Raw genomic sequence first — 18,881 nt, forward strand, 5'->3', positions numbered from 1 at the left:
AATAAAGCAGTATAATTACTTGTCTCGAAGGCATAGTTGGGGTGATTTGGACTTCAAGAAATATCAACGGTATAGAAGTGCTTTTTCTAAAAGCAAGTGTTGGAAGTTTATGACACTAAACTATGTTCATTTTGGCGCTATAAAATTTTATTGATTAACATTTACTACAATAATTCATTAATTTTTTTGAAATCTATGGTCGTTTATTTAACCAACGAAAGAGTGCACATATGTGATATTTGAACTTTTTAACATTTATTTATTTTTAATTTTTAATGTTAAAAAAACACAAATTTGTTTTTTGAAGAAAAAAGGCGAAGAAATTTCGGAGAGAGAGAGAGTGGCAGTGACAGTAGGATCATGGTCTGGCAGCAAGCGCGAGCTTTATAAATGGCGGCAATCGCACATCGATGAAGCAAAATCAGTTCGAAAAATGGAGGGAAGAACCTGAGCAAGCGGAGGGGACGTGTAGCCATGGCGAATCTGTCGAGTCTGGTTCACGAGCTCCGAGAACGTATTGCAGCTTCTTCATCCACTCCTCCCATTCGCGCAGATGACGTCGGTCTCGAAGTCCGATTTCGCGCCGTCCTTCCCAATCTCCTCCACGCCTACGTCGTCCCCTCTTCCTCAGGTTCTATTTCTCTGCCCTAGTTTTCTTTTAGCGCCATTTCTTCCTCTTCAAGAAACAGAGTGCAAGCGTAGCAGAGAACGGTTATTGGTTATGCATTTTCTTTTCTGGTTCTGAAACACAAAAAATCGCCTGGTTTAACTAAATTGAGCAAAAGAATCACTCGTTTATACCTCTTTGTTTGTTACTATCTTGGGCATTGGTTGGAAAAATGAGAATTGGAAAACAGTACTTGCTATCTGCTATCTTTTGCCGAGTCATTTCATTTCAGTGAGTTTTCTCGATAATATGAATCGTATTTCCGTTTCTTGCAGTAAACGAGAGGGAAGTAATCGCTGTGTTGAAGCTCCTTTCGCACACTGCGAGGAATTTTCCTGGTGTTTTTTACCATGGAAAGGCCAGCGCCGTTTTGCCTGTGGTTGGTCGTATACTGCCGTTTTTTGCAGAGCCCGTTATCCAGTCAGTAATTTTTCTTGTTTTCGTTATTTAGCTTTCATTAATTGTAATTTTCCGGAGGTTCGTTATAGTGATAATTTCGACGACAGTTCCTCACGTCTCAAATCTTTCTGCAATGCTCAATTAAATTGAATTTTGTACCTGCTTGTTTTCTTGGGCAAGGAGGACGGTCCTGGTCAAATTTTCCCGTGCGCCTGTTTCTTTCCTGATCTAATAGAAGTTAATCTTCTTAATTTTAGGGCGCGACATGGAATAATTTTTGAAACTGTTGGTTCCCTTTTATCCCTGCTTCGTACTGGAGCACGGGATGCATTCCGTCAGTTTTTCCTCGATGCCATGTTAGTCATTGAAGGTAAGCAGGAAACTTTATGGGACTTTATTAAAAAATGTTGTCCTATATAAACTTGACCTACTTTTTGTATGGGTTTTTTTTGTACTCTGCTTATCCATTGGTCGAGTTATATAAAATGTGCTACATGTGGATTAAAATTGTGGTGACGGATTTAGTTGCAGCTTGATTGCAATGTTGCCTCAAGTTAACGTGTCTTATGTTCGTTATGAAATACATGAATTGTGTTAAGTAAACTCTCGGACGCTGAGTTACATGCAGTAATGGATTTAAACCCATGGACAATTCAAAATTTCCTAAATTTTTTACTTCATGTACACCATCTTGTATTTCATCGTTTGAGGTATGGCTCACATTTCCTCTCTTAATGCAGATCTTTTGTATATTGCATCTCTTGGTAATGATACTTCAAGCATTGTGGAGTCTACAAGTGTCACTTTGAATTGTTTCTGTGAATCTTTGAAGGGAATACTTGATGATCCCGATCATCTTGGGGATCTTCCAGAGATCAACAGACCAACTAATGGCACTGGTATTTTGATCAATCTAACGGGGAAGAAGAGGTGGCAGCCTTTTGCGACTTGGATTATCAAGCTTCTTGGTAAATGCCTGGCTGAGGGAACGGTGTATGTTGAAGGGCTTATCAGCATGTCAGATGTTTCAGCAGCATGTTCTTTGATATGTTATGGGGATGCTGATTTGCAAATGGTACGTGGTTAATATATTGGTCGCATCTGAGAATTGAAGTCTTTAGTATGATCAAGTTTATGATGTTGATAAAAATTCCCCGTCCAAATTTTTTCTTTTTAACAGTCGTCTGAATTTTTTTTTCTTTTTGGAATTTAATTTTATGGAAGGCATGCTTCGATTTTGCTCGCATCGTTGCATTGGTGATAGATGATGTTGTTCCTCATCAGCCTTTAATCCAGTCAATATCTACTATATTAAGTGAAGACAAACAGGGACTTCCTGTATTCAGGTATTTGTTGTATTGTTCAAATCTATACCTCTTTGGAGTTGATCAATCAACAAGTCTTTATTAAGTTGATTTATTCAATTAAACATAGAAAAAAAAAGAACGCCAGAAGTTGGCAATGTAATTTTTGGAAACGGGAAATCTTGATTTCCCCATATGGCTTTCCTTTTAGTTCCCTATATTTTCCTTCATTTCGTAATTTTTGTTATACTTTCTTTTTTAATATCTTTTTCCAAGTTGACAAATAAAAGAAATTATTGTATTTCATGAGACTTATGCTTCTTTTATTTGTTGTCAATGTTCTGTGAATTAATTAATCTTTAAACTTTTTCTCCTGTTGGCAGAATGCCAAATTTTTTAGGTATATAGCTGCTAACCTATGCTTCAAGGCATTTTATAATAAAATGTTTCTAACAGTGATTTACTTTATCTACTTTTGTATTGTAATACTGTGTCTATTTGGCAGAAACGTATCATATGATAATTCTATAGGAGGTTGTCTTAATGTGCTGTACTCCAACTGTTGCGATGATGTTGTCAAGCTAACTGCTGCCGACATGGTTGGTGTATTTCCACTGTCCCTATGGAGAACTAAGAGCATGGAGCTCAAGGTTTTTTTTGCATTCCTAATGTCATTTCTAGCAACAATTGAAAGTTCTGACGTGGTTTGTCACATCCATGATTGCTTAGGGACTTACTATAAGGGATATAAAATTAATTTCTACCTTTATATTTTGCATCTTTTAGGTTTCATTATGCAATGCATACATACGGATTGCTAAAATCTGCCCTTCTCATATCTGGAGGCCTGAAATACTCGTTGATATGCTTTCTTTTCCAGAACCTTGCTTTGCTTTGATAGATTGCTTCCAAGCAGCTATATCTGTTCTTGGTCCTGATTGTGTCGGAGGGTCTTTGCCTGGGATGGGTTTGTCAGAATTGAGCAATAAATCAATTGAAAACTCAAGAATTGGAGAAAAGAGACACTTTGAGGATTTGGATATTGTCAAGAACAAAAGGCGGAAGGTTGATAGAGAAATTGTGAACTCTGAAGCTGCTATGCTGGTTGAATGGAAGAAGACTCACTCAAGAATTTGTGAAACTGAAGAAACTTATACAAATAATTTGCATAATTTACTTGTTTCATATGTTGGTTGTTTAAGAGCTTCTTCCATCAGAGCAGATGCTCTAAAACCAGATATTTCATTAACAGCTCTTAGCATGCTGTGCATTGCATTCTGCCGGCACCCTGAAACTCATTTGTCCCAGGTCATATTTCAGGAGATGGTTTCATGGATTCCCTGGATATACAAGCAGGTGGCTTGATTTACTTTTGTGAATGTTCTATGTTTTTCATTATAGAACCTGGTTTCCCAGTTCTTGTGATTGAGAATTGAGATATATTTCTACAGGCAAAGCAAGGAAGCTCTATTTCTGTTGATATATCCATATTTCTGGAAGGAATTCACAACATACTTCTCCTACCAAGTAAGGCAATTGTCACGTTGCCATATTATTTTTTTGAAGTTCTGCTTTTGGTAGATGATTGAACAATTTCAGTTTTGTAAATAGGTGCTATTCCCTTGTGAGTTGTGATATGTTGCCGTAGATGCCTTCATATTTTTATAATTTATGCATACATGAGAAATTCATAAAAGATGAATATTGATAGATAGTATGTGTTTCATCTGAACAATTTGGTACCAGTTGACAAAGCCATCATGGTATTCTTATCTGCCTTCTCCCAAATTTTCTTTATCTTCTTTGATAAATAAAATCATTTTTCTTCTTAGAAAAAATATTGAGAATATGTTTCATTTGTACAGCCCATGTTTCTTTATATTTAGGTTCACTCCTGTCTGGAAGTGATGATGGTGGATGTGCTGAATCTATGTCCGTGATACTTAAAGTTCCATGGACCCATTCAATCACCAGTACTGAATCTCAGAAGCCATGGAAGACAAAATCCATCTCTGTTCAGGTTGCATCAAAAGTTGCTTCTATCTCAAAGACTGAAACTGATCTTGAGGTCCTGGATTTGGGTCTTGTTGATGAAGCTGTTGAAGTTAGAACTGAAGCTGCCATTTCTATTCCAGTGATTGCTCTATGGACTGGTTTTGACAAGCTAACACAGTTATTTAGGAGGCTGGAGTAAGTTGGGCCCTCTCATTTATGTATTGTTTTGTGACGTGTTTATGAGTAACTAATTTTGCAGAAGGCTTGAGCCAGAAGAAGGAAATTGAATTTGTGAAATTTTATTGATTACGAGCAAGAGATTTCTGCTCCTGAACTATTTACTTCTTATTTCTTGACATTAAAAGGGATAGCCTCGGATAGGGTAAGAGGAATTTGTCTATCTACTAATGGTATTCATTTTGTAAAACTTCTGGATTCTTGTAGTTAATAAAATTCAGGTGCAAACTGTAGATTTTGGAGAATAGAATATTTCTTCATAAAAAATAACAGTTGTGAAAGTGTCCTTTTTATATCGCAGCTTCAAAACAGAAAAGAAAGTTAATGGTAGAAAATGGAATGGAAACTAGTGGAACTGAAAAGGAGATTGTGTAGGTCTTATGAAAAAAAGGGAGAATATGTAGGCTAGCAAATTAACAGGATACTGATAAAATGAAAAGGAAATATAATCAAATAAAGAAGGTATAAGATATGCTTGACATTTCAAGGCCACTTGATTTGATACTACTGGGTTTTATATCCGAACTTTATTAATGATACCCTTTGCTTAATTTCTTTTGTTTATATTCTCATTTGTATTACAGGATCTTGGAGGGAGAAAGGGATGAAAAAGTTAAGAAGATTATTCCATTTTCTCTTGGGTTTTTGTCATGCCTTCATGGATCTTGCCAAACTGTAAATGGTCAGAACATGAGTAGGTGTAAATTGTTTTTAAATACAAACAGTGATAGATGTTGCCTGACAGTTGACTATTTGATTCAAGGATTTTGGTGTTCAAAGTGTGATCAGAATGTTCTGTACGATCATGAGCTATATACAAATATAATTGAGCCACCTGTCTGTTACCCAAAATTGGATTTGGATTGTGATTTTGTCCATTTAGTGACCATGTTTTTTAAACTTCTTTTTGATGAGTCTTTAGAAGAGGTTCAAGTTTCCTGTGTGCGAAATCTTAGACGCATTCTGGTCCATGGGACTAGAGATGTTCTACATAAAACGAAGGCTGATTGGCTTAAATGCGTTGAGTTTTTGCTTCTCAACAGAAAGAAAGCAATAAGAGAAGCATTCTGCCTTCAAATTAGTTCCTTCCTCGAGGATCATATCTCAAGTTGCCTTTTCCCAGTCCCAGAAGAAAACTCCTCAAACAAAAGGAAAGAGCTAATGATTTTGGATTTTATTAAACATGCAACGGGAACTACGGATCCCCAAATTCTTGACACTCTACTAGAATCTGTAGCAGAGCTCATGACTGCAGTTGATATTCACAGTGAATTTTTCTCCATTTCTCTTTTATTGTTGGTTGATCATCTTGATAATCCACATATTACAGTGAGGATGAGTGCTTCAAGATCAATTCACAAAGCTTGTCGTTTCCATTTTAATGGGAAATGTGAACTAATATTTTCAAAAGTTGTCCATCTTCAGAATGAGCTATTTGATTATCTCTCTACAAGACTAGTTAGCCGTCCAAAAATTGTACAAGAATTTGCAGAAGCTGTTTTGGGTGTTGAAACTGAAGAACTTGTTAAGAAAATGATTCCTGTTGTTCTTCCAAAGCTGGTGGTCTCTCATCAGAATAATGATCAAGCAATTGAATCTCTATATGAATTAGCTAAATGTGTAGACTCTGATATGGTAACATTGACAGTGAATTGGTTGCCAAAAGTTCTTGCATTTGCTCTCTACCAAGCAAACGGGAAAGAGTTACTCTCTGCCTTGGAATTTTATCATGTGCAGACTGGTTCGAATCAGGAAGAGATTTTTGCAGCTGCATTACCCGCACTCTTAGATGAACTAGTATGCTTTATCGATGGTGGCGATTCAGATCATGAGGTCAGTAAAAGGTATATAGCATTCGGACCTCTCTGGTATTTGCTGTGGAGTTTGGATTTAGATTTTTGTAACGTATCCATTTTCACTTACTCCTTTTCTTTTCAGAGATTGCAACTTTGCCAATTTTCCTTCCTAGCTTACCTGTGAGCTTAGGCTCAACTTATTTGGTTTCCAAATGTTTTTTTGTTTCCTTTTATCATTGACATCATAGATTTTGAATTACCATTTAGGTATCTTTTATTTTAAAACTTGTTTATTGTTGTTCCTTGTATGTGCTCTAATTTACTCCCGTCATACACATTTGTCCATCCAATCAAAGTAGAGCCTTTTATTTTTAAAAAATTTTTTGGCATGTTTTTCATCATTCTCCATTCTGTAGGTTAGCTAGAGTTCCTGAGATGATATTACAAGTTGCTAGAGTTCTCACTGGTGGGGATGATCTCCCAGGATTTTTGAGAAATCATTTTGTTGGCCTCCTCAACAGTGTTGATAGGAAAATGCTCCATGCAGAGGATGTTTGCCTGCAGAAACAAGCTCTGCAACGCATTGAAATGCTTATTAAATTGATGGGTTCTCATCTTAGTACCTATGTGCCGAAACTAATGGTTCTTCTTATGCATGCTATTGGTAAAGAATTACTACAAAGCGAAGGTCTCATTGTATTGAATTCTTTTATCCAACAATTGGCTAAGGTATCACCATCTAGCATCAAGTATGTGATTTCTCAAGTCTTTGCTGCACTTGTGCCTTTCCTGGAGAGAAATGAAACTTCCACACATTTAGATATGGTGGTAAAGATTTCGGAAGAGCTTGTTTTAAAAGACAAGAGTATATTAAAGGCACATATACGTGAATTCCCTCCATTGCCTTGTATTTCTGCTCTGACAGAGGTTAACAGAGCTATACATGAAACTCGTGGGTCAATGACTTTAAAGGATCAACTACGAGATGTTGTTGGTGGCTTAAATCACGAGAACTTGAATGTGAGATACATGGTGGCATGCGAGTTGAGCAAATTGCTAAACATGAGAAGCAAGGAGGTTACAGCTTTCATAAGTGCCGAAGCTGATCCAGACATGGATGTTTTGAGCTCACTAATCTCATCCTTGCTGAGAGGATGTGCCGAGGAATCAAGGACAGTAGTAGGCCAGCGGCTGAAATTGGTTTGTGCTGATTGTCTTGGAGCATTAGGTGCTGTAGATCCTGCAAAACTGAAGAGTTTTTCATGCCAACGATTTAAAATTGAATGTTCTGATGATGATCTTATCTTTGAGTTGATCCACAAACATTTAGCTAGGGCTTTTAGAGCTGCTCCAGATACCATTATTCAAGACTCGGCGGCATTAGCCATACAGGAGCTTCTAAAAATTGCTGGGTGTAAGGCATCACTGGATGAGAATGCTGCTGCTTCAATGTCACCAACATTGAAAGACAAAGAAGCTTCAAAAACTGTCATATCTGATTCTTCTGATGGTGGCAATGAGATGAGTATGAGGGGTCAGAGATTGTGGGGTCGCTTCTCCGATTATGTGAAAGAAATTATAGCACCTTGCCTAACCTCAAGATTTCAGCTCCCAAATGTGGCCGACTCTGCATTTGTTGGTTCCATTTTTCGACCAGGTATGTCATTCAGAAGGTGGATATTCTTTTGGATAAGGAAGCTAACTGCACATGCCACTGGGTCTCGTGCAAGTGTTTTTCATGCTTGTCGAGGTATAGTTCGTCATGATATGCAAATGGCTATTTATCTGCTGCCTTATTTAGTCCTTAGTGCCGTCTGTCATGGTACAGAGGAAGCACGACATGGCATTACCGAAGAGATCTTGTCTGTTCTAAATGCTGCAGCTGCAGAGAATGGTGTGGCTGTGATTCACGGCAATATTGGAGGGCAAAGTGATGTTTGCATTCAAGCTGTGTTTACTCTTCTTGATAATCTTGGACAGTGGGTGGATGATGTTGAACAAGGATTGTCACTTTCTCAATCTGGTCAGCCATCGTCTTCTAAGCATTCGGTGGCCAAATCAAAGGAATCAAGTTCAAATGTTCGAGTTGATCAAGAGCAACTCCTGGTGCAGTGTAGGTATGTTTCACAGCTTTTGGATGCAATTCCAAAGATCACTCTTGCCAGGGCCTCCTTGAGCTGTCAGGCCTATGCCAGATCTTTGATGTATTTTGAGTCATATGTACGAGGAAAATCTGGTTCTTTTAACCCTGCAGCTGAGAGGAGTGGCATCTTTGAGGATGAAGATATTTCATATCTCATGGAAATATATAGTTATCTTGATGAGCCTGATGGTCTATCTGGCTTGGCATGTTTACGTAAATCCTTGAGGTTACAGGACAAACTTTTGATAAATAAAAAAGCTGGAAACTGGGCTGAAGTTTTGACTTTTTGTGAACAGGCTTTGCATATGGAACCAAGTTCAGTTCAGAGGCATTCAGATGTTCTCAACTGTCTGCTAAATATGTGCCACCTTCAGGCCATGGTTACTCATGTGGATGGTTTAATTACGAGAATTCCTCAATACAAGAAAACATGGTGCATGCAAGGAGTGCAGGCAGCTTGGAGGCTTGGCAGGTGGGACTTGATGGATGAATACCTGAAGGGAGCTGATGAAGAAGGCCTTCTTTGTAGCAGCTCTGAGAGTAATGCTTCCTTTGACATGGACGTGGCAAAAATTCTGCAGGCAATGATGAAGAAGAATCAGTTTTCTGTTTCGGAGAAAATTGCTCTCTCCAAGCAATCTCTGATTGCTCCTCTTGCTGCTGCTGGCATGGATTCTTACACGCGTGCTTATCCATTTGTTGTGAAACTTCACCTACTGAAAGAGCTAGAGGACTTCCATAACCTTCTTTTTAGTGATTCGTTCTTGGAAAAATCATTTCGCGTGGATGATCACGAATTTTCAGAAGTGATTCAAAATTGGGATAACCGACTGAAATTTACTCAGTCATCACTCTGGGCAAGAGAGCCACTTCTGTCCTTCCGAAGATTGGTTTTTGGTGCTAGTGGTCTTGGTGCTCAAGTTGGGAATTGCTGGCTTCAGTATGCAAAGCTGTGCCGCTCGGCTGGTCATTATGAAACAGCAAACCGTGCAATTCTTGAAGCTCAGGCGTCTGGTGCACCTAATGTCCATATGGAGAAGGCGAAGCTCTTATGGAGCACTAGGCGGTCTGATGGTGCTATCTCAGAATTGCAACAATCACTTCTTAATATGCCAGTGGCAGTCATAGGATCTGCTGCAATGTCATCAATAACAAGCCTTTCCTTGGTTCCAATCAATCCACCTCCATTAATCTGTGATACCCAAGCTTTGAATGAGAATAGAGATAATGCAAAGACTCTTCTCCTTTACTCGAGGTGGATACATTGCACTGGGCAAAAGCAAAAGGAAGATGTCATCAATCTTTATTCAAGAGTAAAGGAGCTACAGCCCAAGTGGGAGAAAGGATATTTCTTTATGGCTAGATATTGTGATGAATTGCTTGCAGATGCCAGGAAACGCCAGGAAGAGAGTCTTGAACAAGGTCCAAGAAAAGTCCAATCGTCTGCTTCTGCTATTGGCTCTGTGAATTTAAATAATGAGAAGCCCTGGTGGTCTTATGTGCCTGATGTACTCTTGTTCTACGCAAAAGGACTTCACAGGGGTCACAAGAATCTATTTCAAGCACTTCCAAGGTTGTTAACTTTGTGGTTTGACTTTGGGAGCATCTACCAAAGAGTTGGTCCATCATCCAACAAGGATTTGAAAATTGTCCATGGAAAGGTTCTGAATTTAGTCTGAAATGTCATTTTGATTTCCTTTGATCCTATTGAGTTGCACCTTTTTTTCTACTTTTATTTACTGCTCGCCTGTTTTTCTATAGGTTCTGAGTATCATGCGAGGCTGTTTAAAGGATTTGCCAACGTATCAGTGGTTGGCTGTACTGCCTCAGTTAGTTTCAAGGATTTGCCATCAGAATGAAGAAACTGTTCGATTGGTCAAACACATCATTACCTCTGTTGTCCGACAGTACCCACAGCAAGCTCTTTGGATAATGGCTGCAGTTTCAAAATCCACCGTTCCTTCAAGACGAGAAGCAGCAATGGAGATCATCCAATCTGCAAAAAAAGATTTTAGCCAAGGAAACAGTGGGAACAATTTATTTCTTCAGTTTGCCAGTCTAATTGATCATCTAATCAAGTTGTGCTTCCACCCTGGTCAGCAAAGAGCGAGGAATATTAATATCTCTACGGAATTTAGCACATTGAAGAGAATGATGCCATTGGAGATTATTATGCCAATTCAACAATCTATGGTTGTTAATCTACCGGCATATGATGTGAATCTCACTGATTCACTGAGGTCTGATATCTTTTCTGCCACAGAACTTCCTACAATATCAGGAATAGCAGACGAGGCTGAGATTCTTTCATCACTTCAGCGGCCTAAGAAAGTATGGTGTTTTTTCAGTGTTATGACTTCTGCAAAATGCTTTAATATATGCATCATGTTATATATTTTGCTTCTTATATCGTGTTTAAGTTGCTTTCTATATCTTTACCAACGAAGGAATTTTCGTGTCACTTCTCTCTTCTCTTGAAGATATCATTACATATAATCTTTGCGGTGGAAATTCACACTTGGAAGAGGATGTATCTTTTCATCATAATTATTACTTGATTGTTTAAGATACGAAGTAGCAGATTGCTTCTTCTTCTTCTTTTATTTATTTATTATCATTTTTTAGAGCTTGCTGCTGTAGGTAAAGTGGTAAACCAGTCCACACAACCTAGGTGAGCGGGCAAAGTAATTGATATTCCCTGCTACGCTGTCAATTTTAATTACGCAATTATATTGGTTCTTCCAACAGGCATAAAATAAAGTTCTGTTGCTTCCTGGGCATGTCTATTACTATATTCTTCAAATCAATCACTAATCATCCATTACTCATGTCCTAATGACTTGACTGTTATGACATAAAACCTTCTCTACTGCAGATTATTCTATTGGGTAGTGATGGTATTGAGCGACCATTCCTCTGCAAACCAAAGGACGATCTCCGGAAAGATGCTCGCATGATGGAGTTCACAGCAATGATAAACCGTTTATTATCCAAATATCCGGAAAGCCGCCGGAGGAAGCTCTACATACGCACCTTTTCTGTGATACCTCTGACAGAGGATTGTGGTATGGTAGAATGGGTTCCCCATACTCGTGGCCTTAGACATATACTGCAAGACATATATATAACTTGTGGTAAGTTCGATAGGCAGAAGACGAATCCTCAAATTAAGCGAATCTACGATCAGTGTCAAGGTAAAATGCCTGAAGATGAGATGCTGAAGACAAAAGTTCTTCCTATGTTCCCTCCCATTTTCCACAGATGGTTTTTTAATACCTTTTCGGAACCAGCTGCTTGGTTTCGAGCGCGGGTAGCCTATACGCATACAACTGCAGTTTGGTCTATGGTCGGACATATTGTGGGGCTAGGTGACAGGCATGGTGAAAATATTCTTTTTGATTCTACTACTGGTGACTGTGTTCATGTTGATTTCAGTTGTTTATTTGATAAGGGTCTGCAGCTGGAAAAGCCTGAATTGGTGCCTTTTAGGCTAACACAGGTAAGAATACTCTACATGATTGGTTTTTTGGCCTTCAGATAAAGTTTTCCAATTCTTCTTACATTCAAGAGTTATGACCTACCATGAATTTCTAAAATTTCCTATGTAGAGATTTTCATTAATAGGAGTTCATCAAGATGCTATGATTGACAAAACTTAGTTACCTTTTGGGTTTATCTGTTTAATATTTACCGAAATAGATGACATTTGTTTCCCTAATTTTCATTTTCGGTCTCTGTGCTGTCTGTGCTGTCATTTTACCTTCAGAACATGATCGACGGATTAGGAATCACTGGGTATGAGGGCATTTTCTTGAGAGTTTGTGAAATTACACTTTCTGTACTGAGGACTCATAGGGATACTTTGATGAGTATTCTTGAAACTTTCATCCATGATCCCCTTGTGGAGTGGACAAAATCTCACAAATCCAGTGGTGTTGAAGTTCAGAATCCACATGCTCAGGTTTGATTGTTTGTTCTTACAGTCTGTTATAGTTGTTGCAACTAAATTATAACTGATGCATTCAACCATAACGTCTTTATGTTTGAATAAGCCTATAAATTTATGTAGGTTGGCAATGATTAGAATTAGAAAAAATTAGAAAAAGGATGTTATGTTGTTAACTGTAGTACTGAATTGAGTTGCTTCTGCTAATTGCCGAAGCATGCCTTCATGAACTAAATTATAATTTCTTCAAAACTTCATCAAAAATTTGTTCATGAACTAACCAATAATTCACACACTATCCAACTAATAGAACACTCAAAATCAAGTCACAACAAATATTGAAACCGAACCATGAAAATATACCAATCTGGCCACAGAATATGTAGTTAAAACAGTGTTTAAAACTCAACAGCAAAACACTCAAATCTAGAAAAAGAAAAAGAAAAACGTTTAACTAAGGATATAATTTCACCACTTATTGAGTTTTGAGTTTGAAACTGAAAGTTGTTAACATAAATCTCATTACTTTCTTACACTTAATTGAATTGCTCATGCTAATCGCCACGATCTCTTGATACTGTTACAGCGAGCCATCAGTAACATCGAGGCTAGGTTACAAGGTGTAGTTGTTGGTGTTGGAGCTGCACCATCTTTGCCCCTTGCCGTTGAAGGTCAGGCTCGTCGATTAATTGCTGAAGCAGTCTCACACAAAAACCTTGGAAAGATGTACATATGGTGGATGCCATGGTTTTAGATATCTAGAGGTAAGGAGTCACGAAAAATTCTTGTTCCTCTCCCATCCACAAACATCATGATTTTGATGCATTTATTCCCAAGAATAACACGTCTAGATATAGATTCATGGCATATATTGGTATTGCATATAAGAGTAAATTTAGTGTCAGACTCATGGCATATATTGGTATTGCATATAAGAGTAAATTTAGTGTGACGTGACATTTAGGACACACACACACATATATATATATATATAATATTTTAATCTGCTAAGCTATGTTCAGGGCAAATTTAGCTTGATCTTGCACAATAGGGTGAATATACGGACATTTTTTTTGTAGTTCTTGAAGAACAGAACCTATATATGCATTTATTTCCAAGAATCAGGATTAGGCCTGGATGTGCTAAAAGAGATCCTTGATTTGACAATTTTCCTTCAAATTTTCCTCTAATGAAGTCCTGCATTTAGCTAGATGATGAACCTGCTAATTTTAGCATCTCTGATATCTTAACTGATTATGCTACAGGCTTTTTGATTAAATTTGGATTATAGAGGCTGACAATGAAGCAAGAAATAACACTTCTTCTGGAAAGGAGATGGCTAATTTCTCATTCAGATTTGCTATTATTACCCGCAGAACTCAAAGGTTTGGTGCAACTACTTTTATATGTTTTGGCTGATATAATCTGTTGTCTTTCTTTTTTTTTTTTTTTTGCATAGTGTCATGAGAGGGTACTATATTTTGTATATCAATGTAAAGAAATGCTAAGGGAACTTCCCAATATTAAGGAGAAGCTCTAAGTAGTGATTTTTTGGCAAGTAATTGAGATTTTGTAGGAAAGTTTCTTAGAATTTCTCGGACTCGCTAGTAGAAAACTTAATAATGGGGAAATCCTTGATGTCACTCGAAGCTAGTATAGCGTGCAAAGTATCTATAGGTGAGATATCTCAATAAAATACAGGCATATTTGAAATTATTTTTAATTGTCAAAGAAATTTAGAATCAATGTGCAAATTATGGTAATTTAAAAGGGATTGTTTCCACTATCTAAATTAAAAACTTGAAGGTAAAAATATTGTTTTCAGTAATTAATTAATTACTTATTTATATATATTCTTTTAAAGATTTAAGGGAAAAAAAAAAAGAGAAAACTAACAGGTGCTCTTAACCCTATAAGATCACAAAATTCTTTGAAATTTTAGTTATTATTTAATGACTTTAGTATTTCTCATTTAAAAAAGAATTAAATTAACATTGAGTTAGGTTTACGTTGGCAATGACTTTAGTATTTAAACATTCACACTCTTCCTATTTAATTTTTGTTATCAATATTTTTCATGTTACTTTTTTTTTTAATTATACTTTCTTTTAATCTTTAGAATATTCTCTCCATTCATATAAAAAATTATCAATGTCACAACAATTAATGAATTATAATAAAGTTAGATGCATTTTATTGTCTTGTCAATCTGAACTAAGACGTGCATGCGAATTCGAATTCTCACTCTTACTTGGTATTGTTGTATTAAAAAAATATTATTTTTAGGAATTTATAAAACGGGAGACAAATCTAAAAAAAATAAATAGCAACATTTTGAAAAAAGTTGATAAATTATTTTTCTTAGAAGTAATAAAAGTTGAAAAATTTTATGCAAATAGAATTAAAACAGTATTTTTAATCCTATTCTAAATGAACTAGCAACTACATTCAGATTACCGATTTGTGAAATTTCTATGGCTTGGTTGTTTGAATTTGAACCGAGGGAAGGTTATGAATTAGTACAGTGGTGCGCGACTGAATCTCGTCGGCTTTCCTCAGCTGAATGCTTCATTCGTTAATTTCAAATACTTTCTTTTTGTTTAATCGAACCACACGCAGAACTAGAACGAATCTAGATTTCCTTTCTTCTCCAAATGCCAAGTAAACGATCAACTGGACCATTCCATGGCCAACTTGGTGACGATTCGGCGGAGATTTTACTCAGCTGCTTCACGAATCGTCTATGCTTGCCAAAATGTTCGTCGCCGTCCGGATATGTTCGTCGTGAATTTTCAGTTAAACCAAAATTGTTTCACTTCTGCTTCAAGAGCCAGCAACTTTCAGGCTCCGGAATTCTATTCTCTGAACAAAAGGATGTCTAATTTAATTCGAACAGGTCGGATAAATGAAGCGAGGGAATTGTTCGATAGCATGAAGCATCGGAACACGATAACGTGGAACACGATGATCACAGGGTATGTAAAAAGGAGGGAGATGAGGGAAGCACGCCAGATGTTTGATGAAATGCCTAACAGAGACATTGTGTCGTGGAACTTGATGTTATCGGGATATGTATCTTGTGGGGGAAGGTACATTGAGGCGGGACGGAATTTGTTCGATAAAATGCCAGAAAGAGATTGCGTTTCATGGAACACGATGGTTAGTGGGTATGCTAAGAATGGGATGATGGATAAAGCAGAAGAGCTTTTCAATTACATGCCTGAGCGTAATGTTATCTCCTGGAATGCCATGGTTTCTGGTTATTTAATGAATGGTTATGTGGAGAAAGCTATTGAGTTCTTCAAGATGATGCCAGAACGAGACTCTGCTTCTCTTAGTGCACTGGTTTCAGGGCTGATTCAGAATGACAAATTGGTTGAAGCTGAAAGGATTCTGCTTCAATATGGTGAGAGTGATGGTAGAGAGGATTTAGTGCATGCTTATAATACTTTGATTGCTGGATATGGTCAGAAAGGAATGATCGAACAAGCCCGAAAGCTGTTCGATCACATCCCTTCACATTGTGATCGAAAAGATGAAAGTGGCAATTTTGGGAGGAATGTGGTTTCATGGAACTCTATGATTATGAGCTATGTGAGAGCTGGGGATATAGTCTCTGCTCGAGAACTGTTTGATAACATGATTGAGCGAGATACTTTTTCATGGAACACTATGATCAGTGGCTATGTTCATATCTTGGATATGAAAGAGGCCTCGAATCTTTTCGGTAGAATGCCGAAGCCCGATACCCTTTCTTGGAATATGATGGTATCTGGGTTTTCTGAGATAGGTAGTTTGGAACTGGCTCATGATCTTTTCAAGAGGATGCCTGAGAAAAGCTTGATCTCATGGAATTCCATGATATCTGGCTGTGAGAAAAATGAAGACTATAAAGGGGCAATTGACATCTTTTTGCAGATGCAGTTTGAAGGTAAGAAACCAGATAGGCACACTTTATCGTCAGTTCTCAGCGCAAGTGCTGGATTGGTAGATCTGGTTTTAGGAACTCAGATTCATCAGCTAGTTACCAAGGCATTTATTGCAGATTTGCCTATAAACAACTCTCTTGTTACTATGTATTCGAGATGCGGAGCAATAGTCGAGGCACGGACTGTTTTTGACGAAATGAATCTGCAGAGAGATGTCATATCTTGGAACGCGATGATCGGCGGGTATGCCTCTCATGGCTTTGCAACCGAGGCTCTTGGACTTTTCAAATTGATGAAGCAATGTACTGTGCAGCCCTCTTATATCACGTTCATTTCTGTTCTGAATGCCTGTTCTCATGCTGGATTGATTGAGGAAGGTAGGAGAGAATTCAACTCCATGGTTAACACGCATGGTATAGAACCGCGAGTGGAACACTATGCCGCCCTTATTGATATCGTCGGTCGACAAGGGCAGCTTGAAGAAGCGATGGATTTGATCAATAGTATGCCATGTGAACCGGATAAAGCAGTGTGGGGTGCATTACTGGGTGCTTCTAGGGTGCACAACAACGTCGAGATGGCTCGAGTGGCGGCTGAAGCATTGATGAAGCTCGAACCCAAAAGCTCAGCTTCATATGTATTGTTGTATAATATGTATGCCGATGTGGGACGATGGAGTGATGCTGCTGAAGTGAGAACGATGATGGAGAAGAACAATATTCAAAAGGAAGCTGGATATAGTCGGGTGGATTCTTATTTCTAAAGATAATTTGATTGGCTTCCAATACTTGGTGAGTAGATTAATTCCTACCCTCAGTTTCCGATACGTTTTTTTGCCTGAACTCGGAAGACATAAAAAATATATATTTGGTATTAAATTCACTGGAAGGTTCGAATTTGAGATCTCTAAACCGGTATGACCAAAACATCCAAGTCCTTTCCAACAGATTGCCTTGGACTAAATTTCGATACTTATAAAATTACTTGGATGCATCTTTCTAATTGTTTGAAAGCAAATTCTTTTAATTTGTTTTTTTCTCTCGCCTAATGCCCTGATTTTGAAAATACTTTCGAATAAAAAATGGCACTGAAATTAATTAATGGGAAATCGGCTTGACTCAAAAATCATGGAGAGTAGGCATGAATTAATTGGTCAAGTTGAGTGGAAGCCAAAGAACGAAGTCGAGAATCTGTGATCGGTCTTAAGAACCACTGCCAAAGATGATTATGCTTCTCCTTCGTACTATCGAGATTCTTGTCCAGTTAAAACTGGATCTAAAAGCTCGTTGATTTGGAGCTACAATTGTATAATTTGATCACACGTGGAATTATTTGATTTGATTTTATTTTTTGAGAAAGACACATGGATAAAATTTATACCATATAAACAAAGTATTTCATATGTGTACATATTAATGTACACAGATTCCATCAATGAGCGTTAAATTTTATACATTTCAATTTGCAGTTGTACTGTATTTGAATAATTTTTGATAGTGCATCTTTTTGCCCGTAAAATGGTGAGATTTTTTTTTCTTTTTATTTTTTTGGGTAAATTGCACAACTCACCCAGAATACGGTGATTGTTGCAATTGCCCTCTTATACCAATTTGTTATAATCAAACCTTTCTCTTAATTATGCTAACAGTTCTGTTAGTAAATAATAATAATAATAGTCTTCCTCATTGCCCCATCGCCTCCAGCACTGAAGAGGGACTCCAGCGAATTGGGGAATCTGATGGAGCAGCTCATGTAGGCCGCCGGCGTTTCGCACGAGAAGATTTTTCCAGATTGGTTGACTTGCCGGCGCCGGAGAGGCAGAGGTATGCAATTCTAATTTTCTTAATTAAAAAGAAGAAACGGAAATGAAAATACTACTAAACGAGCCAAAATATCTCTAATATATTACTTATTCATGTAAGAATGAAAAATACCTTTTAAATTCAATAAAGCATCAAACTTTTGCAAGTGTATTTACAAGAGGATAAATAAATTCTAATTATTTTAGTTTTACATAATAAAAATACAAAACTTAACTATTTGACGTTGAGGTGGGTGGAGTTGTTAAATAGGAAAGTTAATTAGTATGGAGTTATTAAATCTAGACAGTTAATTGGAGTTGTTTAATTTGTGTTCATGTTTCAGACTTTCTAAATCTGAAGTTATGAAGTGTGTTATATTCAGAGTTATAGAGTTATTATTAAGTCTCGAGTGGTGTAAATTGGATTTATGTTACTTTTTTTTCTTTTTTTTTTTTAAATTATAATTGTCAATTTTAAAATTTAAATGTGAAATTATATTATTTTATGATAATTTTTTAAAATTAAATGAGTTATGATTACATATATATTTCATTTATTTTTATTCTCTTAAAATTTTATTTAAGCAATGATAATGATAAAAATACTTTGTTTTTTATACTTTTTGTTATTTTAATTTGATTAACTTGTTTTTTATACTTTTTG

The 18,881-nt window shown here is 37.0% G+C and overlaps 2 protein-coding genes across 4 annotated transcripts; both read left to right on the top strand.

Moving 5' to 3' along the window:
* Positions 1–320: 320 nt before the first annotated feature.
* On the top strand, positions 321–14,078 carry ATR (Ataxia telangiectasia-mutated and RAD3-like protein). Of its 3 annotated transcripts, none has more exons than XM_022280150.2 (16): positions 321–631; positions 943–1,087; positions 1,324–1,436; positions 1,807–2,141; positions 2,291–2,412; positions 2,876–3,020; positions 3,157–3,726; positions 3,822–3,897; positions 4,236–4,560; positions 5,187–6,446; positions 6,815–10,202; positions 10,303–10,872; positions 11,417–12,040; positions 12,308–12,502; positions 13,074–13,251; positions 13,753–14,078. In XM_022280150.2, exons 1-15 carry the CDS (start codon positions 475–477, stop codon positions 13,239–13,241), a joined length of 8,193 nt encoding a protein of 2,730 aa, XP_022135842.1. In that variant the 5' UTR covers positions 321–474; the 3' UTR covers positions 13,242–13,251; positions 13,753–14,078. The 3 variants fall into 3 exon arrangements, with proteins under 3 accessions (XP_022135842.1, XP_022135843.1, XP_087979223.1); XM_022280151.2 differs by having other exon boundaries at positions 322–631; positions 4,257–4,560; XM_088123097.1 differs by lacking the exons at positions 321–631; positions 943–1,087; positions 1,324–1,436; positions 1,807–2,141; positions 2,291–2,412 and having other exon boundaries at positions 2,879–3,020; positions 3,251–3,726.
* An 836-nt stretch (positions 14,079–14,914) lies between these two features.
* Positions 14,915–17,185, top strand: MEF9 (mitochondrial editing factor 9). Its single transcript, XM_022279940.2, has one exon. It carries the CDS (start codon positions 15,173–15,175, stop codon positions 17,177–17,179), a length of 2,007 nt encoding a protein of 668 aa, XP_022135632.1. The 5' UTR covers positions 14,915–15,172; the 3' UTR covers positions 17,180–17,185.
* Positions 17,186–18,881: the final 1,696 nt, after the last annotated feature.

This window comes from Momordica charantia (genome assembly GCF_013281855.1).
Source record: "Momordica charantia cultivar OHB3-1 chromosome 4 unlocalized genomic scaffold, Mcharantia_2.0 BLBB01000004.1, whole genome shotgun sequence".
NCBI lineage: Eukaryota > Viridiplantae > Streptophyta > Magnoliopsida > Cucurbitales > Cucurbitaceae > Momordica > Momordica charantia.

Excerpts from the sequence above, each read along its gene's own strand:
- ATR (XM_022280150.2), top strand. The coding sequence starts at position 475 with ATGGCGAATCTGTCGAGTCTGGTTCACGAGCTCCGAGAACGTATTGCA. Across the intron at positions 2,413-2,875 it reads CAGGGACTTCCTGTATTCAG|AAACGTATCATATGATAATT; the intron begins GTATTTGTTGTA and ends TCTATTTGGCAG. Across the intron at positions 12,041-12,307 it reads TGCCTTTTAGGCTAACACAG|AACATGATCGACGGATTAGG; the intron begins GTAAGAATACTC and ends TTTTACCTTCAG.
- MEF9 (XM_022279940.2), top strand. The coding sequence starts at position 15,173 with ATGGCCAACTTGGTGACGATTCGGCGGAGATTTTACTCAGCTGCTTCA.